This window comes from Streptopelia decaocto, assembly GCF_964273445.1.
Source record: "Streptopelia decaocto genome assembly, chromosome: Z".
NCBI lineage: Eukaryota > Metazoa > Chordata > Aves > Columbiformes > Columbidae > Streptopelia > Streptopelia decaocto.
This window is the reverse complement of record NC_138657.1, coordinates 29,381,036-29,408,768: the sequence shown is the minus strand read 5'-3', so window position 1 is coordinate 29,408,768 and position 27,733 is coordinate 29,381,036. Positions and strand designations below refer to the sequence as shown.

Sequence of the window (27,733 nt, the reverse complement as noted above, 5' to 3'; positions counted from 1 at the left end):
CAGACATTGTTCTTGCCTTGCCTGAGAATCTGGACTTTCCATTCATTTAAACATAAATACTGGTTCAATTGTGGTTTTAATTTACTCTTTCTTTTCTTTTTCTTTTTCTTTTAACTGGATTTACACTAAAGTAAACAGTTAAGTATGTGAGCAGCTTCACACAGAGGGTCACTGTTGGGAACTCTTCACACGAGTAAAGACACTTGTGGGATGAGGACTGAAATCCCTGATACAAATAAACACTGTGTTTATGACTCTGCACTGCTTCTTAGTAATGTCAGTGGCTTCCTGACAGAGATAAGCACAGCTGGCAGGATTTCAGGGGTTAGATAACAGAGCAGAAGCATTGTGTTTAATCTGCTTGTGACTCTTGCTCTTCCTTGTGACGACATTCAGATAAATAGACACAGAACTCCACAGTGAAGCAGATGCAAATAAGGAAGATACTTCACTGAATGCTATAAATGGTTTTCCTCTCACTTTCAAAATTGTGAAACAGTCACAAATGTCTTGTGGTCTTGTTTTACGTCATCAGAGAAGGGTTAAATTGGCAGAACGAGACATACTCTTACTTGCTTTTCAACTTGCACAAAGAAACTAGGAGTAAAAAAAGAAATCCCCAAAGCAAGCATGAGATTGTGTTAGACTGAAGCTGCTCAAGAGCCATGGTGATCTTTGTTTGGATTAGTTTCTGCGTAACAGGGGAGTTAAGAAGGAATTGGGTTACTCAGTCATAAATTTGCGGAGCTGCAGAAATGGAAACTGTAATAACAGTGCGTGGTAATGAAAATGGAGCATCTCTGCAGTGTCTTACTCAGTTCCTAGAGCTAAGGAAGCAGCTTGGGTTGTCCTGTGAGTCCATTAATGAGGCACTTCTTATGATGATGTTTTCATGTTTTGTTGGAGTGGAAAATGTCCCTTGTTTTGAATAATTCTATCAGTAACAGCTGCTAGCTTAATTTGATATGTGTTTCAATAAAAAACTTCTGATCCAGCTTAAAAAGCAGACTTTAACAGTTATTTGTGGGCTGACCTTCTGTGTTAAGGGATTCTGTCATTTACATGGCATTATATCCCTTGCATGTGTGTTGAGGCTTGTTGTGGGATTTTAGTGGTATTAAGGTCAGATATTCAAATGCAGCCTTAGGAAAAACATACCCATCTTGTTTGTGCCAATTAATCTATTTTTATGTGAGTGTGTGGAATGGCTACATTATAGTACCTTGTTTAGGGCCATTTTAAAATCAACTTTTCATAGACTATGGGTTACAAGACTCTCAAAGAAAATATATCTCAGTTGAAATAGCCAGATGTTGTATATAAATTAATGGACTTATAAAAAAGTGGCTTGTTTAACTTGGTTTTCATCCATTGCAAAAAAATGTATTGATTACAATCCAGGACATTTTTGTTCTCTTGCTTATACAGTTTTGTGACTCTTGTTTCTGCCTGGGTTAGTCTTCTCTACTTGAGAATAGTTGATGACTTCTGGGTGAGCTGTGATATAATTATCAATGATTTCAGCTGTGAAGCTTTTTATTTAAGTCTGACTTGATTTTTGCTCTCAGATTCCTGTGGTCTGTTGCTGACATTTTTCAGCAGAGTTTCAAGTAACAGCTTTTTTATGATGTCATTTTTTCATGTTCTGACAAACATGCTGAATGTAGCATAAAAATATTTTTTCTGAATTGCTGCAAAGTATTTTATTGGTATAGCAGGGTTTCAGCAGTGTGGTGTTTTTTTTTTGTTTGTTTTTTTTTTTTTTTCCTTTAAAGGATCACTGAATTGGAAAGCTATATGGCAACTGTCTGAAATATCAGGCAATGTTTTATATTCATTATTCTGTGACCTAAATCCATTCCTGTGCTCTGTTGTGGATGACTGGCAGTTCCTAATTTAATTTATCCATGTTCTTTCACAAATGAGAATAAGCTTTGGATTTAATATATTCTTTTGTACTATAATATGTAATAAGTATATCAAGGAACACACAAGGAAGATAATCAGATTCTAAACCTCAGGAGATTTCGGAGAATTGTTAGAGAAATGTAGAAAATGTTTATGGATGCTGATGCAGAAAACAAAATGAACACCATTGCCCGTCCTTCTTGCCACATTGTCTTTTATGAATTCAGACTTGAGGTGCTGTGTGCCACAAGAAGTATTCTCCTCCGTGTATCAATTATAAACTGATTTTTTAAACATTTCATGTGTTTAAAAAGCATAATAGTGGAACATTTACAACCACATTTCTTATGAGAACACTCATTACATTATGTATGTACCTGTTTAGCTATGTTTATCCATCTTCAGTATTTTTTTGTATCTGATAAGAAATCACATGGAACTTGAAGCCTGACTGAGTAGCACTATTAACTGAAGTGTATACTAACCAAGGGTGATGTTATTAACCAGTCCCTTTTCTTTATCTATAGAGGGCTTAAGGATTCTTAGAACATGAATTTAGCTCAGAGGCTTTTGTTCGTTTGCTCTTTTTTGTTTGGTTCATTTCCATCATCTAGCTTCCAAGCAGGAAAACTAGGGCATCAATTCATTTTAGAGAGGGAGTGTTGTTACTGCACTGAAAAACACCTTGCATGCCCTAGCCTTTTATCAGATTCCTCAAGGACTTAAGATAAATTGTGATTATTTAGGTGGGTGAAGCAAGTGGCTTTTTAGATGAACGGATTAGAATGGAACATATAGAAGTTGGTAGATTTACTGGCTGTTCTTCCAGTAACACCCTCTAATGTTGGCAGATGAAAATATGACTAGTCTGGTTTCCTCATTTTCAGTGTTCTAAACCCCAGATTTCTTTTGTACACCGTTGTCCTTAAAGTCTGTTTTCATGTTTGACTGTACCTGAGTCACCTAAGAGCTGTTATTCCCCAATTATATTTAGTTCATTGTAGCTTCAGCTTAAAACTGTGTGCCACTTGAGTATCTGTGCTCAAATTTTTTACTATTGCCTTTATATTGAAATGTCACTGTGCAATTTTGTCTTAATATTTTGACAGTCTTTCTTATCACATAGTCACAAAAGTTTGCAGACACTTCTAAGGTTTTAAGCTAGAAAATACTTCATTGAGATATGACTGTGTAAGTGTAGACCTTAGTGTAGACCTTTTTTTTTTTTGGCAGTCACAGAGAGAATGGCAGTTTTCCTTTTGTACTCTTCAATCTTTGATACCAGCTTTACCTTTTTGAGGAAGGTTTTCTGTATGGTGTCACTAGCATCCCCATACTTGTAACTGGGTACGGTACAGAAAAATGTCAGTGTATGTGTTAACCACTCTTAACATCAAAAATGCTGGTTTTCAAATGTCCTGAGGCTGGAAAGAAGCAATTACAGAAGCAAACCTGTTGCAGCAATGATACAGAGAAAAAAGTAGCAATGCAGGCCAGAAAGCATGAGGTTCAGTGAGCACAGAACACTGACAAGTGAGGTTAACATCCTTTGGCACTGACTGTTTAAAAATAGGAAAACAAAATGCATAAATACCATGGTGCAGACCAAGCAGTGATATCATCCAAGCAGCAGCATATGGAAAAGGATACACAGTTAGGGGTTATTACAATAGAAATAGAAGGTGGCGGAAGGAAGGGGTAGTGGAAGTAGATGGCTTACAAGTAGGAAGAGAAGCAGAGCCCCCACGTCTAGGGAAAAAAAAAAATCTGTAGAGAAATTAGCAATTCCCTTGCAGCTGGAAGTGAATCTGGGAGGAGAGGAGGTCCATGTGGCAGGGGAGTGGGTGGCCAGGGCAGCCCTGGTGCACTGGAAGGACTGTGCAGCTCCTTGTCAGTGCCTTAGCTGAGGGGTTTTTTTATTTAGTTCATCTGTATGTTCAGTGGTGTGAATGAAAGGATGAACAATCGTATCTGCATCAGAATTCCTTATTAATTTTAAAGATAAGAAAATAGAATAGTAATTCATGGACTGTGTTATTTTCTAACTCTTCAGTCTTGAAGCATGTCTCATTCTCCTGGAGAAGCTGGCACCTCATGGCTTGGGTGGGTGTACTCTTTGATGGATAAAGAACTGGCTGGATGGCTGGGCCCAAAGAGTTGTAGTGAACGGAGACAAATCCAGCTGTCAGCCAGTCACAAGTGGTATTCCCTCAGTCCTGGGGCTGGTTCTGTTTAATACCTTTATCAATGATCTGCACATGGAATCGAGTGCACCCTCAGTAAGTTTGCAGATGACACCAAGTTGGGTGGGAGTGTGGATCTGTACAAGGGTAGGAAGGTTCTACAGAGGGATCTGGACCGGCTGGGTCTTTGGGCTGAGGCCAATTGTATGAGGTTCAACAAGGCCAAATACCAGGTCCTGCACTTGTGTCACAACAAACCCAGGCACCAGGTGGAAATATGTTAAGTAGTAACATATTAAATGTTATAAATGTGCAGCTATTAGAGAACATGAGTTTTCCTGAGGCGGGAATAGTGATGATATTTTCTTAACAAATCAATTTGTGAATGTGCAGGCAGTATATTGATCACTAGTCTTCTGCATCTTTTAGAGGAGATGAATGCTCAAATCCGTATCCTCATCTGAATAACAACAAATTTCATGTGCCATTTTCCTTGACACTTTGATTAGATGTTTAAAATATTTATAGACAGCAAGTTCAGAATACTCAGAATAATATATCAATTCTTTCTCTTTTTACAGAGGGAGACTAAAGGTCAGTTTCTCATAGATCACATCTGCAACTATTACAGCTTGCTGGAAAAAGACTATTTTGGCATTCGATACGTTGACCCTGAGAAGCAGAGGGTATGTATATGAACTCTGACTACATTTGCTTTTAAGTAATACTAAATTGATTTTTTTTCAACAAGCAGGCAAGTTCTAATGCAAAGCAGTGTATCTCTGAGGCTTTATATTCTGGCCATAATCCATAGAGATTCCTAAAGTGTCTGTCATTATTATATTAATTTTCACCTCAGCTTACGTATTTAGTTTCAGGTAAACTGATATATTCTGATTTGTATAGTTCTCCTGGGCAGTGATGATGGAAAAGATCTGTGGGCATGACTCAGAGATAGCACAGGGTAGCTCTGGGCTCTCACAGTGCACTGGAATTTGTGATTTCTGTTTTTCTGTAGACTATGCTTCTTGGGAGATGTAGACAGGAATCCTATTGAGTTTAGCAGCTAAAAGTGGTCATTCTATTCCACTTTTCACAGGGCGCATGGATTTGGGTATCTGTCATACACAAAAGAGCTATGATTTGTCAGGTTGTGGTTAGTTCTTCAGATTAGTTCTCCCTATGAGCATCTTTACCTTCATGCAATAAAATTTAGAGTCCTGTGCTGTAGGTATTTCTGTGAACAGCAATGAGTCATGTCTGTTAGGTGGAAGGTGGTCCTGCAGGTTGTGTTCTGTAGGTGATTTACTATGGCTACTCCATGTTTGACTTCAGATGATTGTTACTGTTTGAGAGTAGGGACGTGTGGTCCACACAGGAAGCCGAAGTCTACAGACAGTGAAACTCAGAACTCTTTCTTCACTGTGTAGTCCTGCTGGTTTCAGGATTAAGACTTAGATATGTCTTTAAATATAATGGGGGCATATGCTCGCATTTAATCTCTGGACATTATCACCAAGTTTGAAACTGCTATGATTCAGGAGGAGAAAAGCATTTTGCTGGGTATTCCTTGCTACACCCTAATTTGTTTTGGCAAAAATCAATGGACATAGGGAATCACCCTCTGCTCATCCTTATAGAATTGCAGTAGCTTTGCAAAGCTACAGCAGATCATTTCCTTTGCATCCTTTTTTAAAAATCAAAATAATTAGCAGATATTCTGACCAGTGTACTTAATTCTTCACAAACATTAAAGGTATAGAGGTGTTCACCTGGTTTGAATTGATAGAAGTAGGTGAAGTGCTGGATCAGACTATAATTATGTGGGACTTAATGAATACTTACTTTTGTTGGGCCTTTCCCTGACAGTCACTCAAAAATTGCTACAGAAAAGTTATTTTACTTAACATCAATCAAGAGGTTGCTTTAGTAAAAGCTGTCTTTTTTTTTTGCGGGGGGGGACGGGGGGCAGAATACTTTTAAAAAGTAGTGCTTCAGAAAAAAACCTCTAAAAACCTACTTCTTTTGGGATGCCAGTTATGTCATACTCTTTTTGTTTTCCATGTTTCAAAGAGCTGTTAACTATATTGACAAATTCGCTGCAGTATCATGTTCTCATTGGCTATACAGTTGTTCTTCTACATCTTGTACAGCTAATTCTATGTTAAGTTTATGGAAGATTCTAATTTATATTGAAGCTTAAGTTTTATCTTGGTTAGTAGTAAAAGCCAATCTGAGAAAACATTAATGTTCTTACCTAAAAAATCTTAGGTTTTCATTTCCCTTTATATCCAATAACTAAGAATACTGTCACCTTCCTGTGTAGTAGGATGGCATATATCAACTGGCCCACTCTTCAGTCAGATTTTGTTAAGTAAACGTCTTAAGTATACATTTTCCATACATGCATTTTTAAATGATGATTTATAATTACTATCATGTTTTTAAGCATATGGATAACTTCTCTAATTGGCTATTAGCTCCTGATTTTTAACTCTCTCATGAATTAGATGTGAATTATGAGGGACGTTTCTTTATGTAGACTTAATTAATGGTCTGGATGCTGAGTTGAAAGAAAAATAAATTTTTCTCTTAGGTTTATTACAATTAATGAAAAGAAGAAATTTTTATATATAGTATATTCTATTGTCCTTCTGTTCTGCTGTTTTTTTTTTCTTTGTTTGTTTTTTGTTGTTTTGTTGTTTTGTTTCCCTCACAGTCGATATTTCCTCTACAACAAACCCTATCCTAAGTACTAAACTGAACACAAATATTATAATAAAGAAATGCTGGTTTTATGTCATCTGGCTCTTTTGAATCTCTAATCTTGTTGAGTCTCACTTACCTGAGTCCTGCCTCTGTATCAGATACAGGTGCATGAATACCTCACAGTTAGATGGAAGAAGACTGTGAAACTATAATTACAATTCTTCTCACATGAACAAATAACAAATATGGGACATGAATAATTGTGCTCAGCTCAAGGCAGTGTAATTAGATGAAGTTCATGAGTAACTGGGCCAGCAGAAAACTAGAGGAAATAAGGATTTTGAAATGATAAGGTGATTGCTCTTCCTGCAGTTTTGTATTTTAGCAGTTGTGAGTTTAGCTGCCTGAAATTTATGTTAACAAAACACTCTGGGATTACAGAAAAGCAGTTGTTTAGGTGTGTGATTATAAGCTGTAGCATGTATAAAATGTAGTGGGGTCACAGGAGGAATGTTACATCATCATAGCCACCTTACAGGAAAGAGCTCTATAGAAGAGATTTCCGAAGCTCTGTGGAATTCTTGCAGGTACCACCAAGGTAAAAAGCAGAAATGTTTACAACAGTACATTCTTATGTATTGGGTAGATGTATTACAAATCAGAAACACTAGCTCAGTAAAGATCTCTAGGTGGAATTCACCAAGAGCTTATTTCTAAAGTTAAATCTGGTGATTTGACTGAGAACAATTGCTTTGAAGAGGAGTGATAGTTCACCCTAAACCAGTTCAACAATTTGTGTGACAATTTACTTCAGTGCTCTGTAGACAAATAAAGAGATGTGGGACAGTGAATAAAGTGAATATTGCTTGGTTTTGCAATAAGCCACTGGCATGATGTGGCTATGATAAAAGAAAACACTTTGTTTGTCCCTTCTTAGGACTGTATTTTGAGGAAAGTATTCATGTCATTACACTCTAATGAGACTCCAGCTGTCCTGATCTAGATGTCTGCATTTAAAGAAAGATAATTCAACTGAATTGGGAGAAGAGGTATTAGAAAGTCACAGAGAACGGAGAGCTTGTTTTTGAGATAATATTAGGAAGGGCATACCCCATTTCGTGCAGCAAAACAAAGGCTAAGAGGATATGGTTATACATGTGTCAGAGCATAAATCAGAAGAAGTTTATGCAAGAAACGGGATTTCTTAAGAAAGCCAATGAGAGCTGCAGCATGTGGAACAGCCATAATGGAGGCAATGGGGTAAAATTTGTAACTGGATTTGTAAAGAATTTTAAGAGAGGTCTCTATAATTTTATGGAAGTGGTTTGTATTAAACATTGGCTGAGATATAGACCAGGCATCATATTCTGAAGTTTATTTCAAAGAATATGTAATTAAAGCTGAACCAAGTAAGTATAACGTTTATTTTAGGAGAGTTATTGTTGATTCTGATGCAGGTCATGTACAATTCATATTGCTTTGCCCATTTTCATGGAAGTGTTGAATGCCTCTGTTGTAGTTTACATTCCACTGCATAGTGTCTGTCTTTGCACAGAAAGGGCTATAGCTGTGGTTCCAAATGAAACTGCCAAAATTGTGCATTTAATTCTGGCTTTTAGTGAATTATTCTTGATTGGCCCTTTGAATAGTTAAGCTATATGACATAATAGTATATTATTATATAGTGTACACACACATACATATATAAAATATTATGCAGAATTACCCCTGCTGGCATTTAGTCTACTGGTGATGCTTGCTTCCCTTTTCTTTGTCTGTAATTTTTTTCTGCAAAGGTTGCAGAGTTGCTCCAATTGCTAATTTGAGGTCCTTTTGTTTTGTAATCTATCAAGGGAGCTCAAGCAGGCAAAACTACTGGCTTTAATTTGTCCTAAATGTCTTCTTTCAGAGTATGCTACCAAAATGAAGCATTTTGACTTAGAAGTATTGAAATACTTGACTGAGTTTGAGAATTTAAAAAATTAAATGCTTCAGTATTTCAGATGTTTCAAATGAGATGTTTCAGTATTTATGTTTAGAACATTCAGAACTTCTGACTATGTGAAAAATATAGATAATTGAGCTAATTGCCTTAGGTTGGAACAATGGGGGAAAACCGTGGTGGGAAATAGCTGTTGTTTTTATAGGTTATTTTTCAAGTAATTTATAATGGATACTCCTTCCTCCCCTCAGCTCCACTTTTGTAATAAACCTTTCCTTCTGTGTGATTACATACGTGTGGATATTTTAGGCATACTTAAACTTTGTAAAATTTTCTATATTTTTCTATTTTCTATTCCAGACCAAAAAAGATACTCTGGAAGACACTCTCAACAGAAGGCAGCACAGTAGCTTTTTTATGGTTTTGGATATGTAGAGGAGTAACAATGCCAATGACCTCAAATTGAACTAGCAGTTAAAGACTCTAGGTTCTACACTGTATCTGCTCTTTTATCTTCTAGTGTCATATTTGGATGTTCCTTTGGGAAACTGTGCCTTAGGATAACTTCAGAAAAGCCAGGATTGTACTGGAAGTATGCAGTAAATTCCACTATGCCATTTTATGTCTAGTGGTGCTATGCTGGGAACAAATGAGTTCCTAGGGTTCATGAATTAACTGTTGATTTTTTTGCCTAGATTTCTGAGAAAACTAGGTATATGGGATCACATTACTTTTCTCCCCAATGGTCAACTTTAGTAACTTTCGAAGCCAGTTTTGGTGAAATTTGGCTGGGATATAGGTCTCAAACATTAGGTTCCTATAAGGTTTCATGAAGATAAGCTGTCACATCGGTGAGGAAAACCCTATTATTCTTCTCACTGAGGGAAACTCTATAGGGCACACCCACTCCATAGAGAATCTAGAAAGAGCTGAGAGAGAGAGACAGTGTACGAACCCAGAAACCATAATTTTGAGCTTGTATTTTTTTGAAATAAGTAGTTTCAAATAGGAGACATACCTGGAGGAGGTGTTACTGATGCTGCTACTCATTGAACTACCTGTTGGTACACGTTCATGTGATAGCTATTAAACTGAGGCCAGTTATCACACTGTCACCTTTGAGGAAATGCAGCATGACTAATTCTGTGCCAGATAGCCTAGGATGAAGTGATGCAGCTGCTGTTCAGCATCTGTCACTAGAGAAGACCCCTTGTTGAGAGAGGCCACTGGTGTTGAGGGCAATGAAGGACTGGTCTGGAGAAAAGTGGTAGCACAGTGAAATTTATTCTCTTCAGGAGTGCCATGATATGAAGCTGGAAATACTGAAGTGTCCTTTCCCCGCAGCCTCCCCCAATGGGTGGATTCAAGCACATGCTTGTGATTATGTTTTTGAATGTGAAAATATGAGGTGGTAGTTAGGCAGAAATACCTTGGGAGCTACCCATGGGGTAGGTTGAAAGTGTTAGGTTCTGTGAAGAGGCTTTGTAGGACCCTGAAGCTATTGTGAAGTTTCACCAGTTGCTGCAGGAATGTTTAAGATCATAATCACATTGAAGCATTGAGAAGCTTTGTTATTTGGGTGTGCTGCAGTGTTGTGTGGGAGCAGCACAGCAGCACAGTAGTTTTAGCTCTGTGCGTGTATGCCTGTCAGTATGAAAACAAAACCTTCAAATCAGTGAAACTGCTGTGTGAATACACTCCCACTATGTAGCCAATCTTGAATGGTGTCTGTGAACACAGTGGGGTTTTCTGATTTCTCCAGAGCACAGAGCCTGCCTCTGTGCATTGTTAGAAAGACGACGTTGTGCACTATAGATTTGCTGGTGCTTCTGCCAGTCTCCCCCTGGAGAACTGCCACAAATACAATTCTCGTTTTGCTTTCAAGCTCAGATGTACTGAAAACTGGTAGGTTTTTCCACATGCGGGGAGTTTTTTGACAGATTACACATTTATTTAACTAGTAAGGCTTCTGGGGAGTTCAGTTTGTGTTCACTTGCAATGGACCTGGACAGAGTATTTGTTTAATCCTATAACCTAAGTTGTTCAGCATTGTCCTAGTATTTACTAGTGAGGGAAATTGGAGCGTCTTGTCTGTTGTCTGTGAGTAATGAATTTCTTGAAGCAGCAGTTCTGTTTTTAATAGGACATGTCCACAAAATGCACAACAGTGCCTAATTAAAAGACCTTTTGACAGGGTCAGCAAGTCTTGAGCACAGCTGATCTTTACTGTAGCAACAGCTATTTAATGCATTTTCTAAAAAATGTGCTCTTAGTCCCACATGAGAGCGGTGAAGGTTGGCAGAAAGAGACAACAAATAATTTGCAATCTCAGTTTAACGAAGCTATGTCTTTCTGTAATCACTCCTAAGGCTCCATACAGCTACATAAAGAGAGCAATTTTTGAGCTTTCCAGTCACATTGAAGAGGTAGAGCAGAAATAGTATGGGCTAAACAACAGAGTGATTGAGCCATAGATTAATTAAAATGTTAATGCTTCTTCATGCATATGAATTTCTCCTCCTGGACAGAGTTATCATAAAAATTATGTCCTTTTGCACAAAGTCCTACTATGACCCTGCTTGGTGTCTGCAGTTCAGGTCATGCTGTTTCAAAAAAGTGTAGTAGAACTGGAAAAGGAACAAGGATGGCCATGTGAATGATATCAAGTAGGAATGGATTTCATATAAAGAGAGATGTATTGATCTGGAATAATTTAGCTAGGAAGTGAGTGAGAGAAAATGAATGATAGAGAGAGCAACAGAATGAGCAAAAGAGAATGAGAGAGATTAAATGATGTAAAATGGCTTGGACATGGTGATCAGGGAAAGATTGCCCTGTAATTCTTAGAACAGAACTAAAACATACGGAAGGAAATTATAAACCAATTGGTATTGAGAAGTAGTTTTAAAAATACCATACCTAGTCATACAATTCGTTATTGTAGCTGCCAAAAATAATTTTTAAAAAGTGTTTAGACAAATTGGTGAAAGTCTATGAAGAGTTACAAACAAATTTTAATGAAATCTGGTAGAAACAAAACTGGTAAACATGATGGGAGATACTACTTTTGTTCTTTTTCTGTCTGCTGCAGGCCATTTTCAGGGACAAAGTACTGATTTAAATGGATACCTGCTTTTGCCCATAGATGTGCGTTTATGTATTAAACAAAATCTTGAAACAAATGAATAGTTGTGTGATTATAGATATGCTCTTAATTCAGCAGTAATGCTACTATCTGAAATATCTTGTGTGAAGATTAGTAACCTTGTGAACAAAATCACTCTGCAGGTGATTTTGATAAAGGTGTTTTTTCCGTCAGTTGTGAACCTGTTGGCTGTGAGCATGTAGTCACTCATACATATGTCAATATATGCAGATGTTAAGTCCAGATGTTCAAATATGTAGAGATTATGGATCAGTTGAGCTACTCCAACTTACAGCACTGAAGTTTCTCTGAATATTTTGGTGTAATAGGAATAAGAGAGTGAGAATTTGGAAATTTATTTAATAAATTCCAGCTCAGAATCATACAAATGGTGATTCTCTTCCAGTGCATGCTACTGTTTCTGAACCAGATTCATTTTTGTGATAGCAATGTACGTAATTTCTTCGGGCTTAACATACCAGAAACCAGAGCCTATGCTCTGATTTAGGGAACAGTACAGAGGAGCAGCTCTTTTGCTGCAATAGAACAATATTGATATTCTTGGTATAGAGTTCCTCTAAGGCATGAAAAAATGGTGTCAACCTCGGGGTGTGAAGATGGAGACATGCAGGGTGCTGTGGGTCATATGTCATCTGTTGTGCTGGTATAGAGTGGGCACCCAATTAATTCCCATGTCTGAGCTGCCATTAGCTTTAGATACTGTTACTGTTACTTTTCTCAGGCAGTGACCTGGTGCAAGCCACTGCCTTGAGGCTGATGCAAATTGATTTTGATTTTGCTTTTTGTTCAAGGAGAAGGTTAAGTATTGTCAAGAGTAATATGAGGTTGAGGATTAAATAAAGTTAATTTTATTACTTTTCTAGAAGTGTTTCAGTATGTATCTCCATTCTCCTGCTCTCTTCTCTCTGTTTAACAAAGTCTTCAAATCCAGACCTTGCCTGGCTAGAATATTCTTCTAACATCTGCAAGGTCTTCTGGTTTTGTTTTGCTCTATGCACATCTGAGCACTTGCCTGACTATTGCTTGCCAAGCGGGATTGAAGTATTCACAGCATTTCGCCACTTTTGATTGACCTTTGATTTCTGCTTCTCTTGCAAACACAGGGACTAAATCAAAAGGCTCTTGTATTGGAAGAGGAGAGAGATTTTTCATTTAATTCATTGGACTTCTGATTGGTCTGGTCCCAAGCATCTGCTTTTGGCTTGGCAGTTTTTTAGGAGCTGGGCTTTGGTTTGTGCCAGTCTATGCAGGAGTCTATAGCAAGAGCAGACTGGAGAACACATATTTGCTCTGTAGTGTCTGTTGCAACGTAGATGAAGAACAGTGTGGGGATTTTAGTGACACCCAACCCGTTACAAGGGCTGTAAGAATATCTATGGGACATCTTGTCCTCTTTCCTGCCTGCTTCTTATTCTAAACCCCTTAATCCTGCGCTATACTCAGACCAAGCTCAGGCCTGTCTGAACTTCTCAGTGTATGACTTCATTTCAAACATGTTGTTGGCTGAAGTGTCTTTACTAAAAGCATACTGGTGTTTGTGGAGTTAAAATACGACTTTCTAGAATGGTGCTTTTACCCTCACATGATGTCCTTGCTTATCCTCAGCTTTTGCTGTGGAAGCTGGTAGCACATCAGCTGCTCATTTTTTGTGGGTAAGCAAGAACACACCTGGCCTCACTAATGAGTACTCAATGCCACTTAAAGGCTGATCAGAGGTGAGGGCTTTATTTACAAAGTGAAAATTGCCCTATTCTGAAACACAGCATGCAGTCGCAGTGAAACATTAGTCAGAAGGCATTTCTTAGTGTATTTTAGGATCCCAGGACCAAAAGTGATATCCATAATAGTTTGCTTACTCACCACTGGCACGTGAATCACCAAGATTCAGTAGCTCTCCCATGACTGACCTTCAGGATCTCTAAGTGTCTTTAATCCTTCTGCTTCTGTGAGGACATCTGCCTGACCAGCTAGATACCCAGCTGCTACCCAAACCGTCTTCAGCAGAAGCGATTAGAAATGGGCAGTGCTGAACATGGATCTCCTCACAGGATCCTTGGTAATAGGTGTTAGCTGGGTTAATATCACAGTCTTGTCTTCTCCGTCGAGCAGCAGATATGTTGCTAACATGCCATCAGGCTTCTCCAGAAATAATTTCTGGTGATTGTTAAGTACTATCAAATATAAAGCAAAGCTGGTTTGATGGTGCAGGCCATAATCCAATTAAAGCAACCTTTATGAACAACAGTGTGAAATACATGAGGCAAAAATGAAACTGGTTGAGATTTCCTTCCTTCCTTCCTTCCTTCCTTCCTTCCTTCCTTCCTTCCTTCCTTCCTTCCTTCCTTCCTTCCTTCCTTCCTTCCTTCCTTCCTTCCTTCCTTCCTTCCTTCCTTCCTTCCTTCCTTCCTTCCTTCCTTCCTTCCTTCCTTCCTTCCTTCCTTCCTTCCTTCCTTCCTTCCTTCCTTCCTTCCTTCCTTCCTTCCTTCCTTCCTTCCTTCCTTCCTTCCTCCCTCTCTCCCTCCCTCCCTCCCTCCCTCCCTCTCCCCTTCCTCCCCCCCCTTCCTCCCTCCCCCCTTCCTCCCTCCCTTCTTCCTTTCCCCTTCCCTTCCTCCTTCCCTTCCCCCTTCCCTTCCCTTCCTCCTTCCCTTCCTCCTTCCCTTCCCCCTTCCCTTCCCTTCCTCCTTCCCTTCCTCCTTCCTTTCCCCCTTCCCTTCCCTTCCTTCTTCCCTTCCCTTCCCTTCCCTTCCCTTCCCTTCCCTTCCCTTCCCTTCCCTTCCCTTCCCTTCCCTTCCCTTCCCTTCCCTTCCCTTCCCTTCCCTTCCCTTCCCTTCCCTTCCCTTCCCTTCCCTTCCCTTCCCTTCCCTTCCCTTCCCTTCCCTTCCCTTCCCTTCCCTTCCCTTCCCTTCCCTTCCCTTCCCTTCCCTTCCCTTCCTCCTTCCCTTCCTCCTTCCCTTCCCTTCCCTTCTTCTCTCTCTCTCTCTCTTTCTTTCATCCCCCTAGTTTACACATTTTACTGCAAGGACGGAAGTTAAAAATTCTTGTCTCTGGTTCCAGGTTTATGTCTAACTTCTTTTGTCTGTTTTATTTAGCTTATGAGTGTTAGCCTTATAAGAAGGAGCTGGAAATGTCTATGGTCTGTTCCCACAAGGCAGCCTGGCATACAGTAGTAATGAAAATTATTTTGCCATTGATGATTTAAAATGCTTTTACAATTTGGCCTGACAAGCCAACTTAAAATGTTATCTTTTCCTTTCATCTCAGGATTTTTTTTTCTTTTTCAGCAAAAATGGTAAAAGGAAAAAATAAACCAAAACAAAAAAACATGGAAAAAGCATTTTGCAAAGCCAAATGCTTTTAAATTGGAAATTCCTACAGAAACCCTTCAATGAATTTATAAGAATCTTAATCTGATCCTAGCTATAGCAGGTAATTAATCTTGGAATAAATATAGCATGAATACTGTATAGTAGAGATGAGGCATAGTTATTAATTATTAATAGTCAATGCTGTAAGGCTGGAAGAGAAGTACTCAGGGGAAAATCTTTCGTAAAACTCAAATCGAAATATGCAAACAAATATAGAGGTGGCTATTTTCAGAAGTACTAGCAAGGGCTAGGTGTTTATCTTCCCTTGACACACAGAGAGCATTAAGCACCTAATTGCTGTGTCTTTGAAAATCACCGCAAATTATAAAGTAACTGCAGTGTTTTCTGGAAGATTCAGCTGAATTGCCTACACGTTTGCGATCTTCCATGAACAGAAGGTCACCACAGAAATCGGAGCTTACAAAAACTGCCTGTCAGGTCCTTGACCTCCAAGTGAAAGTCTAGACCGCTTAATTGCTCAGTGTCTTTTCAATCCATTTTTAACCTGTGAAACTCCGGTCTTAGTGAAACATATCTGCTTTTGGGCATGTTGGGTAAATCTATGTTCCCGGGGGTTTGATGCACTGCACAAGAAATTTCGTCCATGTTTCCCCGTTTTCTATATTCATATGGTGAATTATGAGACTTTCATATTTGCAGAATGGCTTTTTTTACCTCTGACTTTTTGTTAGACTAGGTAGTTGACTTTTTCAGACAGCTGTAAATGCTGACCTGGTCTGTGCTAATATTTCAGCCTGACCTTTCAAAAAGAAATATCAAACAAACCATGTTGTGATCCTGCTAAATGAAAATAGTGAGATGCTTCTTAACTGTCTGTTCCTTGGGAACAGTACGGCATGGCTCAGTGTCCAAGTTCCTCTTTGCTGTCTAAATCTTCAGCCAGGACTGCCAATATCCTGGTGGCGGTGGGGTGGGCATATGAAAAGGTTAAGGAAAGTAAACCTGCTTGTCTTTGTGTCTTGACTGCTTTCCTGTCTGTGAATTCGTTCTGGATTATGTATCTATAAAGTACTGCAGACTGCATCAGATTTCTTAAAATGCCTACAACCGTCACCTCCCATTATTCAGAGCCAAATGTGCAAATAATTTATCTGCATGATCTAAAACAAGAAATGAGCTAGATATTTCTGTTAAGTTGGCAAAACAGTCATTACTTTCTCAGTTCTCTTTCTTTCCTCTTTTCACCAAAAAAGAGAGACACTCAGGAGAGGGGAAAAGGCGAAGAAATGGTGTGGGATTGTTTTTTGTTATGGTTGGTTGAAGTTTGGGGTTTTTGAGCACCAGAATTCCATATCTGCCTCTCAGTGATAAGTGAGCTTCAAACAGAAATACACAGTAGTGCTTATCTCAAGTATTGCTGTAAACTATATGCAGGAGTTTCTGAGCAGCCATAGCATACAATGTGCAGATATTTGAAGATGTTCTTTCCAAGGTATTTGTTTTGTCAGTAGTTCTGTTCCAGAACACTAATTGACCATTACCCCAATCTTGAATGAATTCTTGAGATGTCATGATTTTTAAAATAATAATTTTCTGTCACTTATTAACAATTCTTACAAAATATCTTCCACTGGCCTTTCTCTGTAGTAGAACTACGATAAGTTATGAGGAAAAATAGTAGCTGATGTAGGATATTTTAAGTATTACATATGGTTTAAAAAAATTGTAGGTTTTCTTTTTGCAGAAGACTGTAGGGTTTTAGAGCTAGTAAGGAAAGAGTTAAAAATGGAACCCGTGAGTGCAAGGCCTTCCCGTGTTGATTATGCTTATTAAAGCTGAATACTATGCTTTTTGACCAGCTGCTTCTGTAGGAAAAATCTCATTTTAGTGTGGAGATTTTTTGCTTACAGGAAAAATCCTCATACAAATGGTGTTGGCTGTGGTCAGAAGTGGCACTTGAATATCAGCATGTTCTTTTACCAATCAAAGCCTCCTCCTGAACAGTTTAGCTAGTGTTATCAGGAGATGTACTAAGGCTCTTAACTAAAATGTGAGCCTAGCTTTTCGTCACAGAGGCATCTGAGTTTATTTTTGAGGAGAATAAAAAAAATGGAAGCCTTCCTGCCATTGCAGTCTTTCCCTAGAAAGGTATACGCCAGCCAGTGGGCATCCATACGTTGCTGTTGTTCATTGACTGACTGTAGAGTAACATTTCATGGAAAAGTATGCTCTTTTTCCCTTCAGACTTTTAGTTCTTGCTAGAAAAGAACAATAGCTTGTGTTATGAGGGTGCTGACTGAGAATACAGTATTTACACATGCTTTAGTTATAAGAACTGTAGAAGACAGCATTAATGAACAGGCAATGTTGATGTTTCTGAATAGTCTGTCCTACTGTATATGATCATTCTTCTGGAAAAAAATTGGCTGAAAGTGTAAGACTGAAATGTCTCTTCCAAACTAATCAGTATACCCTGTCTCCTTTCAATTTGTCTTTGAAATATTTGTCTTACTTTTGTCTCAACTACATCTTACAAGCAGTGGTGACATCAAGTCCTCATATACATTGCAATTCCAGTATTATAGCAGTATGGCGGTGCTTTTTCCAGTTTGTGTGTGTCTTCGTGAAACAACAATCCTACTTCCTATTTTTAGTGCCAGATACATCTACAATGATGGTGTTGAATACCTTGATATGTATTAACTTCTGCTCTCTACTTTGCCTTTACAGCACTGGCTTGAGCCCAACAAGTCCATCTTCAAGCAAATGAAATGTAAGTATTGAGAGCTCATGTTTTTAAGCTGTTTTTGAAATGCCTGAAGGTTTTCCTGTGATTCCATGCACTAATTTAGAATATACTTCATTTGTTTCTTGGTGCAAATAGGCCCTTCATGTTTGATTTGGACTCCTAAAAACTCCGTGCTACCTTTATTTCACTGCCTCACATTGCTCTGCACATCAGTAGCTTTCCCTTACTGCTCAAGGCTAGAGCCAAAGGCCAGCTGATGTGTGTGTGGTGGCAAATCTGGAAAGAAGACCTGTATGTTCTGGCTCATTTTTAGTCAGATGCAATCACAGCAGCTAGGAGATGGCAATAAAATATGGAGTGTGGCAATCTGCTTCTGTGTTTTTCTGGTTTGTTTCCTTTCTGTTGCCCCCTGCTTCTTGACAATGCAAAGCATTGGTCTGAGATCATTGTTAGAGTCCAGCAAACTCAAATGCTATGCATTCAGTAGTGAGCTTCTGCCACAGTCAAGTGGAAAAATATCAATCATTATTTCAAAAAGACTCCTCAAAATAGGAATGTATTTATGTTTTTGGAATGTTGTGGTCTAGCTCATCCTTCCTATGAAATGGGCCAACTGTGAAGACTTCTTCAGGAAACAGAACTGCTTTAGTACTCAGAAGTTTATATATGGCAGTGGAAGAGAGTGTTTGGCAGTTCTGGAGACTTGATTTAGGTAACTGGGAGTTATGTCTTGTTTAATAAAAGCTGTTGTCTATCTATCTACTTAGTTTACAAAATGAACGTGAATTTTACTCACATACCCTTTGTATGCAGTTGCTTTCTGTTTTAAGTGAAAGTACAAGGTGTCTTTTCTGTGGGAGATAATGCATTTGTTTTAAAGTGTGATGGAGCTTAAGATACTGTAGAAACACTCAATCTTGGCTATTGACTGGACTACATGGAATACTTCATAAAATTCTTCCATTAATGAAGCAATAGTATGTATTGCAACATCTGTGTGCATGTGTGTATAAATATGCACCTAGCATATTCAGTGTGAACTGTTCGTATCTAGTGTTTAGGTAGCTGGAGTGTTATCTGGTATAAAATAAGTTAAACAACATCAAGCTAAAACTAAGTTCTGCTCCTCTGCAATGCTAGTGAAGGAAGGAAAGAGATACTTTATTAATTACAAGTGATCTTTATCTCTTTCTTCCTTCCATTGTGTTATCAAAAATAGAAGATAGTTTCCTCAAAGTATCCTCTAATCTGCATCTGTATTACTGCTTTCACCCAACGAAGTGTAAGGCTCTCGTGCTTCTTGTTGCACTTCGCATAGCAACATATTCAGGAACTCTGCCAAAAGATGTACTTGGAGTGTTTCGATTTATTCAAAACAACTCTATCTGCATATAGATGATGCTTAGATCCGATTGAAGTTACTCCATAAATTCCATAGATGTAGTGATGTGATAGTCTCATCAGAGGACATGTGTGGCTTTTAGGGTAGATTCCTGATCAGGACTCTGAAGACTGAAAAATGAATGCATAAACAAAAAGCAAAATAAAATGCAGCTAGTATAAGGTTATTTATCATGGTGAAAAGGTCTCAACAACAACAGCAAGAGAGAATGAGACACTAACAAAGGTGTTTTGCTGTCAGGTGTCATGCAGGTGCAAATATTAATCTGAAGCAAGGATAAACGCAAGCTCTATTTCATGGCAATGCCAAACCAAACAACAGAAACCAATGAAGAACAGGGACAATCCCAAAACCAGTCAGCACTATAATAACGTTTATCACAGCACTGCAGGTTCATTTCACCAGTTGGGCTCTTATTACTGCATGTTGACACACAAGAATGATGCTCCAAATCACACTCACTCACAAAGAGGAAAATCTGTCAAGGGCACCCAGAAGAAGTTGTTGCTCACTGAAAGGGGTTGAGGGCTTACTCAAGCAAACATCCAGAAGAAATACTCACTCACCAAGGAGATGGTGAGGGCTCTCAGTCCTGGGAATTCTCCTGAGATGGCAGTGCAGTCCTGCTGCACCAAGAAGACTGCTCAAAGTGGGTCTTGGGTGGTGGCCCCATGTATAGCCATGTCAAGCAGAATCTCTCTATATTGTCAGGTTGTACAGAAATCACAATTTGGCAGCTATATTCTGTCAGTGGGACTGAATATTTTGTGTTGGAAGCTCTGAAATCTGCATAGGTTCTTGTGTGATGTGCTACCGTAGTAATTCGTTTAGCTTTGGCAAAGATTGCTTTAAGTTCATATTTAGTAATACTAGGATACGGCAAAATGAATCTTCCAAAATATTTTATGTTTTGTCTTGTCACATATGAAAGAATATTTAAATGTGTCCTTGCGCAACATGAGAAAAATGAAGGTGTGGTATCGTTTTTGTTTTAGCATCTACATTTGCATTTTCCATTTTCACTGAGATGTTTCTGTCATAACATGATGTGTAAAGTCTAGGTCTGTGCCTCAGCCATTTTTACCACTAATTTTGCCTGAGAAGGGAAGTTTTAGTCTCTGAGAAATATTCTGAACCACACCAATTTTGTTGTACAGGTTGAAGCTGGTTGGCGGCCAGCTATCAGTGGCTGTGAACACCATGCTTCCAGTAGTGTGTTGAAAAGCTCTCTGCAAGGTTGCCTAAGGTAGCTGCATCTTTGTGGTTCTACATAAAGATGCTTTAAAACCAGTTCTTCTCTTCTTTTACATGCTTTTCTGCACTCTGTTACTCTCTCCCAGGTGCCAACAGTAAAGTTCCTCTCCATTTGGCCTTCTTACTTTTTTTTAACTTATTTTCTGTCTAGGAATGTCTTACTGTAGATCATGCCAGTCACATGAACACTAATATTTAAATAAAGAACAGAGTTTTACCATGCACCTCCCCTCCCTCTTTTTTCATTAATTTTAAAGGTTATTCTGTATAATAAGTATGCAGCTATCATGTAATCTGCTTTGTGGCAGGCAAATATCCAACTATATGGGTTTTGTTCTTGATGACAGTAGAACAGAATCAATTCTGCTGCTCTGTTGTGCAGAAGTTGAAAAGTCACATGTTTTTCTTGCTGCCTTGCATCTCAGGAGATCTGAGAGAGTAATGCAAAAAGAATGTTCTCCTGTGTCAGGCCACCGGAATTTGTTAAGTCAATTTCCTTAATCTCTAATGCTGTCATAAAATGTGAAAGGAGGTGGAATGAATCATGGGAAGCAAGAAGTGAGATGCAGAGATCGGTTGTGTGAAACTTTCTTAAATCTCAACAAACTTGTCATCAGTTTTCATGTCTCGGAACAAATCTAATAAAGAGTTTAATCAAATATGAAGTTCATAAATCCATGCACAGTGAAAACAGTCAGTTTTGTGTGATTATTCAGGCACTAATCTGAATGCTGTATATTCTTTACCTATGATCCTCAAAAAGATTTAATAACATGCTTTAAAGCATTATTGTAACTGTTGATGAAAATCCATTGAGTACAATGAGGAAGAGCCCACAGTTTGGGGTTTATGATCTTGATAGATCAGATATCTTTTATGCATAAAATAAAATCACTGAGTATTGTTCTGTCTTAAACATGCTTAGCAAGTGGTATGCATGAACAGCTGATTCATTTGGTAAGGGAAGAAGTATATCAAAATAACAGCATATGCCTTAGAGTTTCCCAGAGATCCTTCCTCAGCATTAGTGAACATGAAGATGATTTGAGTGTAATGTGTGTGTGTTGTTTTGTTGTTGTTGTTTGTTTGCTTGTTTTAATGACCAAGTGACCACTAATTGTTGTAGGGTAGTGTAGATCAGAGAATATGTAACATCAAGGAGAGATGCAGAAAGTTCTCTGCAATATTGCATTCTCAGGGCTGTGAAGGTAATTTAAACATCTGCTTTTGGCTTTCAGTATCCATCTGTACTCCATGTTTAATCAAAAGAACGACACTGCCAGTACAGCTCATTACAGAAGCTAGTATTTGTGCTGAATGAATAGCAGGTTGTTAAAAACAAACAGGAAAGCTTCCCGAAAGTGGCAGCTGAGACTCTTCTATGCTTCTCCCTCTTTAGTTCGCACTTCTAAAACTTTCAGTTTTTCACCAGCTTTTAAAAACAAATTTCTCTTACATTAATTTTTTTCTTGTTGTTTCAGAATCACTTTCTATGAAGAAAATGGTGATATGAATGTGTAGTTTTTCTTAGCCTTATTATTCGCTGTAAGCTCTTCATCTACACTGAAGGCAAATGGTTCAGTGGACTTAGAAATGAATGTGTATGAGACTCAGTCCCTTACACATTGGTATCTGTGCCAAGAGGTGCAGGTCCCATAGCCCTCTTTGTTCTGGTCAGGGTGTTAGAGGTTTGGCTTTTAGCTTGGACATCCTTACTATTTCAGGTATGTTGGATAGCCTGCCTTAGTTAAATGCAACTGAAATAAACCTTACAAACACACAATCATTTGACTGGAAACCTTCCACACTGCGTGTGTGTAGTTCCTTCATGAGGCACTAGATCATGACTAGTTTCAGCATTTAATATAATTTAAATGGTTTTACTTGTTCTTTTGCCTTTATCTCTTATGTACTGTTAGCACATATACTGGCGAATTAATAGCCCAGTTGCAATAAAGTTTGCAATCACTACTATTCTCCATGCTAAAGTCCTTTGAAATTATTGGAATTGTGAATCTTTTTTAGTGAGAAAGCAAAGCTTATGGTGGTAGGAAGTTCTGACAGAGCCTTGGGCATTTCACTATACCAGCTGCTCCTTATCTGACAGATAAAGGACCACTCTGAAAGAAAAGGCTTGTAGCTATTATAAAACAGACTATATTCAGGCTAGTTTTGTGTTGAAAAAATGTACTTCTGCAAATTGAGTTATGTTTTGGGAAGATTTGTTGGTAATGTTTCCACTTTAATTTGTAAGTGGTAGAAAGTAATTTTGCATTGAAGGAGCTGAGGAACTGTCTGGCTTGACAATCTCATCTCCTGAGCTGATACAATTCACTGCCTGTCTTGCTCTCCACTTCAAAGATATAGTATGAGAGAATATGAATGAGAGAATATGAATTTCTCATGTGTGTTTCTCCAGTGCTGTAAAATTTGCAAGACAAAGGCCTTACTAAATGTTTACATATCATTGAATGCATTTTTGGAGGAACATTAGGCTTACGATCCTTTTCAAAATTAGGATGGAGAAGAAAGTGGATTGCTTTGGGGGTTCCTTCCTTCTTCTTTCAAGTGTTCATTGTTGGTGACTGGTTTTCTAACTGCAAAAGACAAACAGAAAAAGAGGATCCTGTTTCCTTCTGCAATTGCAGGGTACCTTCTTATCTCCAGAGATGAACTGGATTATGGGGATCATATTCTTTTTAACATTTCAAATTACTTGTCGGGATTGTGCCATTGTTGCAGGTGTTGCTGAGAAAGGACTTCAGTTTAGCAGGCTGCAGGAGCTTGTTTTATGTTGTTTGCTGCAGTGCTGAGAAGGAATATTGTTACAGAAGATTGAGTCCAGGAAAAGATTTGCAAAGTAGGCTTCATCTGCCTTGCCAAATCTCCTGCATATTCTGTGCATACTGCTATATATACTTTTGTCATATACTGTCCTTTTGCTACAAGGAAAACATTTCCTACTATAACCTTTGCTGTTAACTGAATGTGGTCTATTTTTTAGTGCAATGTATTGCCATCCTTTCACTGCTATTATACTCCTTGCATACGGGGCAGCTATTGCTTTTCTGTCATTACCATGTTCTGCCAGACTGTGACTCTTCCACTGTAACTCTCGTTTTTTTGTTTGTTTGTTTTTTTTGTTGTTGTTGTTTTGTTTGTTTGTTTTTGGTTTTGTTTGTGGTTTTTTTTTGTTGTTTTGTTTTGTTGTTTTTTTTTTCTTCTTACCACAGCCAAAGTTTTAATTGTTTCATTGGGTAAAATTCAGTCCATTTTTACTGTCTTGCAGTAGACTTGTACTAGCTATGGCTCTGCAGAGCCATGCATTAGCTGTTCTTTTTTGTGCATCCCTATTTCAAGCACAAATCTGCCAGAATATTTGAAAGTCCTTTTTTTGCTGAGGAAGAGCTCTTGCTAATTTAATACAGGCTGGCTCTTCTGTCAGGTTTGTAAGTGGAACTGGATTCTGAAAATGCAAGGTTTTCTCCCTTGCTTACTTGTAAAAAGGCCATTGAGAAGAGACAGAGCCATTTAAGATGACTTATGCTATCTTTGCTTTGTCCAGACAACATGACTCCATAGTGCATTTGTGGATGGCTGTTTTCCTTTCTGGGGCATTGAATTCACTTTATCTTCTAGTTTGCCATTACAGGACTGGGAGGACGTAAGTGTCCTCTGTTTTGCAGCCTATTCCCAGTCACCGTAAGACAATGCTGCGGTCACATCTAAGATGCTGAAGCCCACAGAAAGCAGTCACTGTGTTTCTCTTGCCTTCAGAGGTCCTGTCCAGATTTGATTAGCGTGAATGTACAAACCATCCCTAGAGAACACTTAAGGCTTGTTTTTCTTTCTCCATTTCCTCTTGTTTGTTTCTATTTGTTATTGTTTCCTTGCTCCTTTTTTTTTTCCTGTATTTTTTCATTTCTCTGTCTCAATTTCTTCTGACATTCCTTCTTGTGTCTTAAATGAGTGGTTATTATAAACAAGTAAAAAAAGTGAAATCAGCAGTTTTTGTTGAGGCCAACTGTACCTAAAAGAAGTGCAACATGAGGTCTTGAAAGGGGAAAATATTTCATCTTCAAAAGCAGTTTAATCCTTCAAAAGATACCAACCATAACAAAAAATGTAACACATTTTTATTTTCTGTTGCTTTTGTACATCACATTTACAAACCAAGTGATATCCAAAGACGTGTTTCTGCAATACTGCAGCATACAGTTAAACACTACAAAGTAGTTTGAAGAGTGTAATGATTATTGAACTGATTTCCACATGCAGTTTGTACAAGCCAGTGAGCTAGTAATCTTGAGGAGATGGTACAGTGAAATATTCTGGTAGGTTAGTGATTACTGTTATAGATTACAATAACGAAACTGTAATTCTCTCTTTCACCTGTACTCTTCCTCCATTTTTTCTGTAATTTTCTTTGCCCTTTTCTCTCTCAGTGTTACCAGCAGGCCTGCCAGTTACCATGGCCTGTGTAATGTAGATTAGTTTTTTCCCCACAACATTTACATTTTGAACATGCGGTTGTTTTCCTTCTGACTTCAAACTGAAATTTAACACATGAACATTACCTCATGACAGCTAGCTCTGAGGGCTCTGCCTACCTGTGTATTGTCCCTTGTGTGATATTTTTAAGCCTTCTACTTGGTTTTCACACATCTTTTATCCTAACATGGTTATCACAAGATGCCTCTGTTTAAAGTGATAGTATTTGGTTTGGTTTCTGTCCCTCTTGTAATCACTAAAAGATCACTGGCCTAGGATTAGATATCTTGAATGCTGTCAAAGATACAACAGTGGGATATAAAGCTGTGTTCAGTAATGTAAAACAGAAAGATATTGATTGCAGACTGAAACCCTTCCCTTCCCTTCCCTTCCCTTCCCTTCCCTTCCCTTCCCTTCCCTTCCCTTCCCTTCCCTTCCCTTCCCTTCCCTTCCCTTCCCTTCCCTTCCCTTCCCTTCCCTTCCCTTCCCTTCCCTTCCCTTCCCTTCCCTTCCCTTCCCTTCCCTTCCCTTCCCTTCCCTTCCCTTCCCTTCCCTTCCCTTCCCTTCCCTTCCCTTCGATACTATTTCCAACACTCAGGAGTAGGTAGTGTTGTCTTCTTAAATAGTGAAAACAAAACCAGTTCTGTTGTCTCTAGTTTCATTAATCAAATTTTATTAATGTTTTCTTCCACTTTGTAATCTAGGCATTATCATCATCAGGAATAACGAATATACATTACAGCTTTGTCTCTCATTGTGACAAGATAAAATTACTTTCTGTTTATCAGCTTCCCAAATGTGTTGTAGTTCTTGGATCAAGCATTAAGTCTTGTGAGGTGCAAAACAATTTATAAATTATTTGCCTATATTAGCTATATTTTGCACATGCTTTGGCCTTCTTTGTCATATGTTCTATTCTCTTCATGTGTATATACAACATTTATTGGTTTTGTTTGAATTGCTGCCTGATGCATTGGAGCTAACCCTTGCACAGGCTACTTTGCAAGACTCTTGGAGATCACTCCCTGAGGGTGGCTGAGGAAATGTTTGTTTGCTACTGTTCTCATGCTTTTTCTTTATAATATTTCAGCTCACCCACCATATACCATGTGCTTTAGAGTGAAATTCTACCCACATGAACCCTTGAAGATAAAAGAAGAGCTCACCAGGTATTTTTTGTTTGTTTGTCTGTGCATTTAATGTGCACCATTAACAAGTTCAAAATAAGACAGTTTGTTGTGTAGGGTATGGTTTTCACCATTTATGGTAAAATACTTGAATAGACAGACATTTGGACTACCAATAGCTTTTTTATTTACTGTCATACCTATGGATTTTTAAAAGCAGTTTAAGGGGGGACTTTTCTATAGCATACAGAGAAGTAGTGATGCTCTTAGAGAACTTTCAGAAAGAGAAGCAATGGGCAAGGATTATCCTAATTCTTCACTGGCAAGGATTGTCGTCTTGAGTAAGCTTTGTGTGTGTCTTATTTTTTTTTTTTTTAATATGTGTGAAATAATCTGTGAAGTTTGATTCAGTAATGGCCCTAACTCTGTAAACGGGAACTATGAATAGCAATCACTGAGCTTTCTCTTGTGTGTGTGTGTGTCTTCAGGACCACAAACAAGATAGTAGTTTTAAAGTACTGATAGAACTTTAGCAAACTGATGTAAAGGTGCAATATATTTATATTTTTAAAGTACAACTGCTCTGTAGATTAAGAAGTCTTGTTGCTAACATGGAAATTTTCCTGCTTATGCTGTGAAAACACAGCTGTTCAACAGATCAGTCTTACTTAACAAATGGGAGCTTGTCCTTCCTACTTGCCATTGTGAATACTCTGGGTATTTTTCAACTTGGGGAAAAAATTGTAGGAAAGTAACAGCCTTTTGGACCTCAGCACCAGCTGTGCAGGACTGTATGTACACTGTACCACGTTGTTAGTCGGCAGGTCACACCTCTGACTAATAGCTGCATGTTGCAGAAGCACGGAGCGCCTGCGCCCTTTTTGCCCCAAGTTCTTCTTTGATGCTTTCCCCAAGCCCTGCAAATTCTTATGATCACGAGTCACTCTGTGAATGGGAGTGATTTAATTATCCCTGGTCTCATACTGAAAGTTTCAGGAACAGCTTGCATTCTGCTGAATGATAAGTTTATACTTTGTATAGAGCAGCTGGAACATGCAGTTCGTATTATAGCTGTTTATCTTGGGTGATGTACTGAAATTGTTTAGCTGAGTGAACAGGTTGTGAAGCAGGAAGTCAAGGGATTTTCATTATTTGTTCATGTTTGTCTTTGATTGAATGTGTTACTTTTCATGACCTCGAGTATAAACTTCATATAGACCTTCCTTATTCAAGACCCTTAGCTGTTTGTGTTGTTTTTTTTTTTTTTTTTTTTCCTTTTAACTTCTTGGATACCCTCCCAGGAGAAATTTTACTGAAGTGCAGAGTGCCTAGAATTAGTTCACTGAAGTGTATCGTGCTGTCAGTATGTTCTAGGCTTTGCTGGAACATTTCAAATTAATTTTTAAAGGCAAGCTGCTGTATGAAAAATGTTTTATAGTCTTCACTAAATCTAATACTATTAAGGCTTTAAAAGGA

At 38.3% G+C, this 27,733-nt stretch overlaps 1 protein-coding gene across 2 annotated transcripts in view; it reads left to right on the top strand.

Annotated features, from left to right (window-relative positions):
* FRMD3 (FERM domain containing 3) overlaps positions 1 to 27,733 on the top strand; it is a 155,319-nt gene that overhangs the window by 68,547 nt on the left and 59,039 nt on the right. For both annotated transcript variants that reach the window (XM_082074645.1, XM_082074644.1), the window contains exons 2-4: positions 4,673 to 4,777; positions 17,965 to 18,007; positions 26,221 to 26,299. In XM_082074645.1, coding sequence (XP_081930771.1) covers positions 18,001 to 18,007; positions 26,221 to 26,299 — 86 coding nt within the window. In that variant the 5' untranslated portion in view covers positions 4,673 to 4,777; positions 17,965 to 18,000. The remainder of the gene's footprint in view (positions 1 to 4,672; positions 4,778 to 17,964; positions 18,008 to 26,220; positions 26,300 to 27,733) is intronic.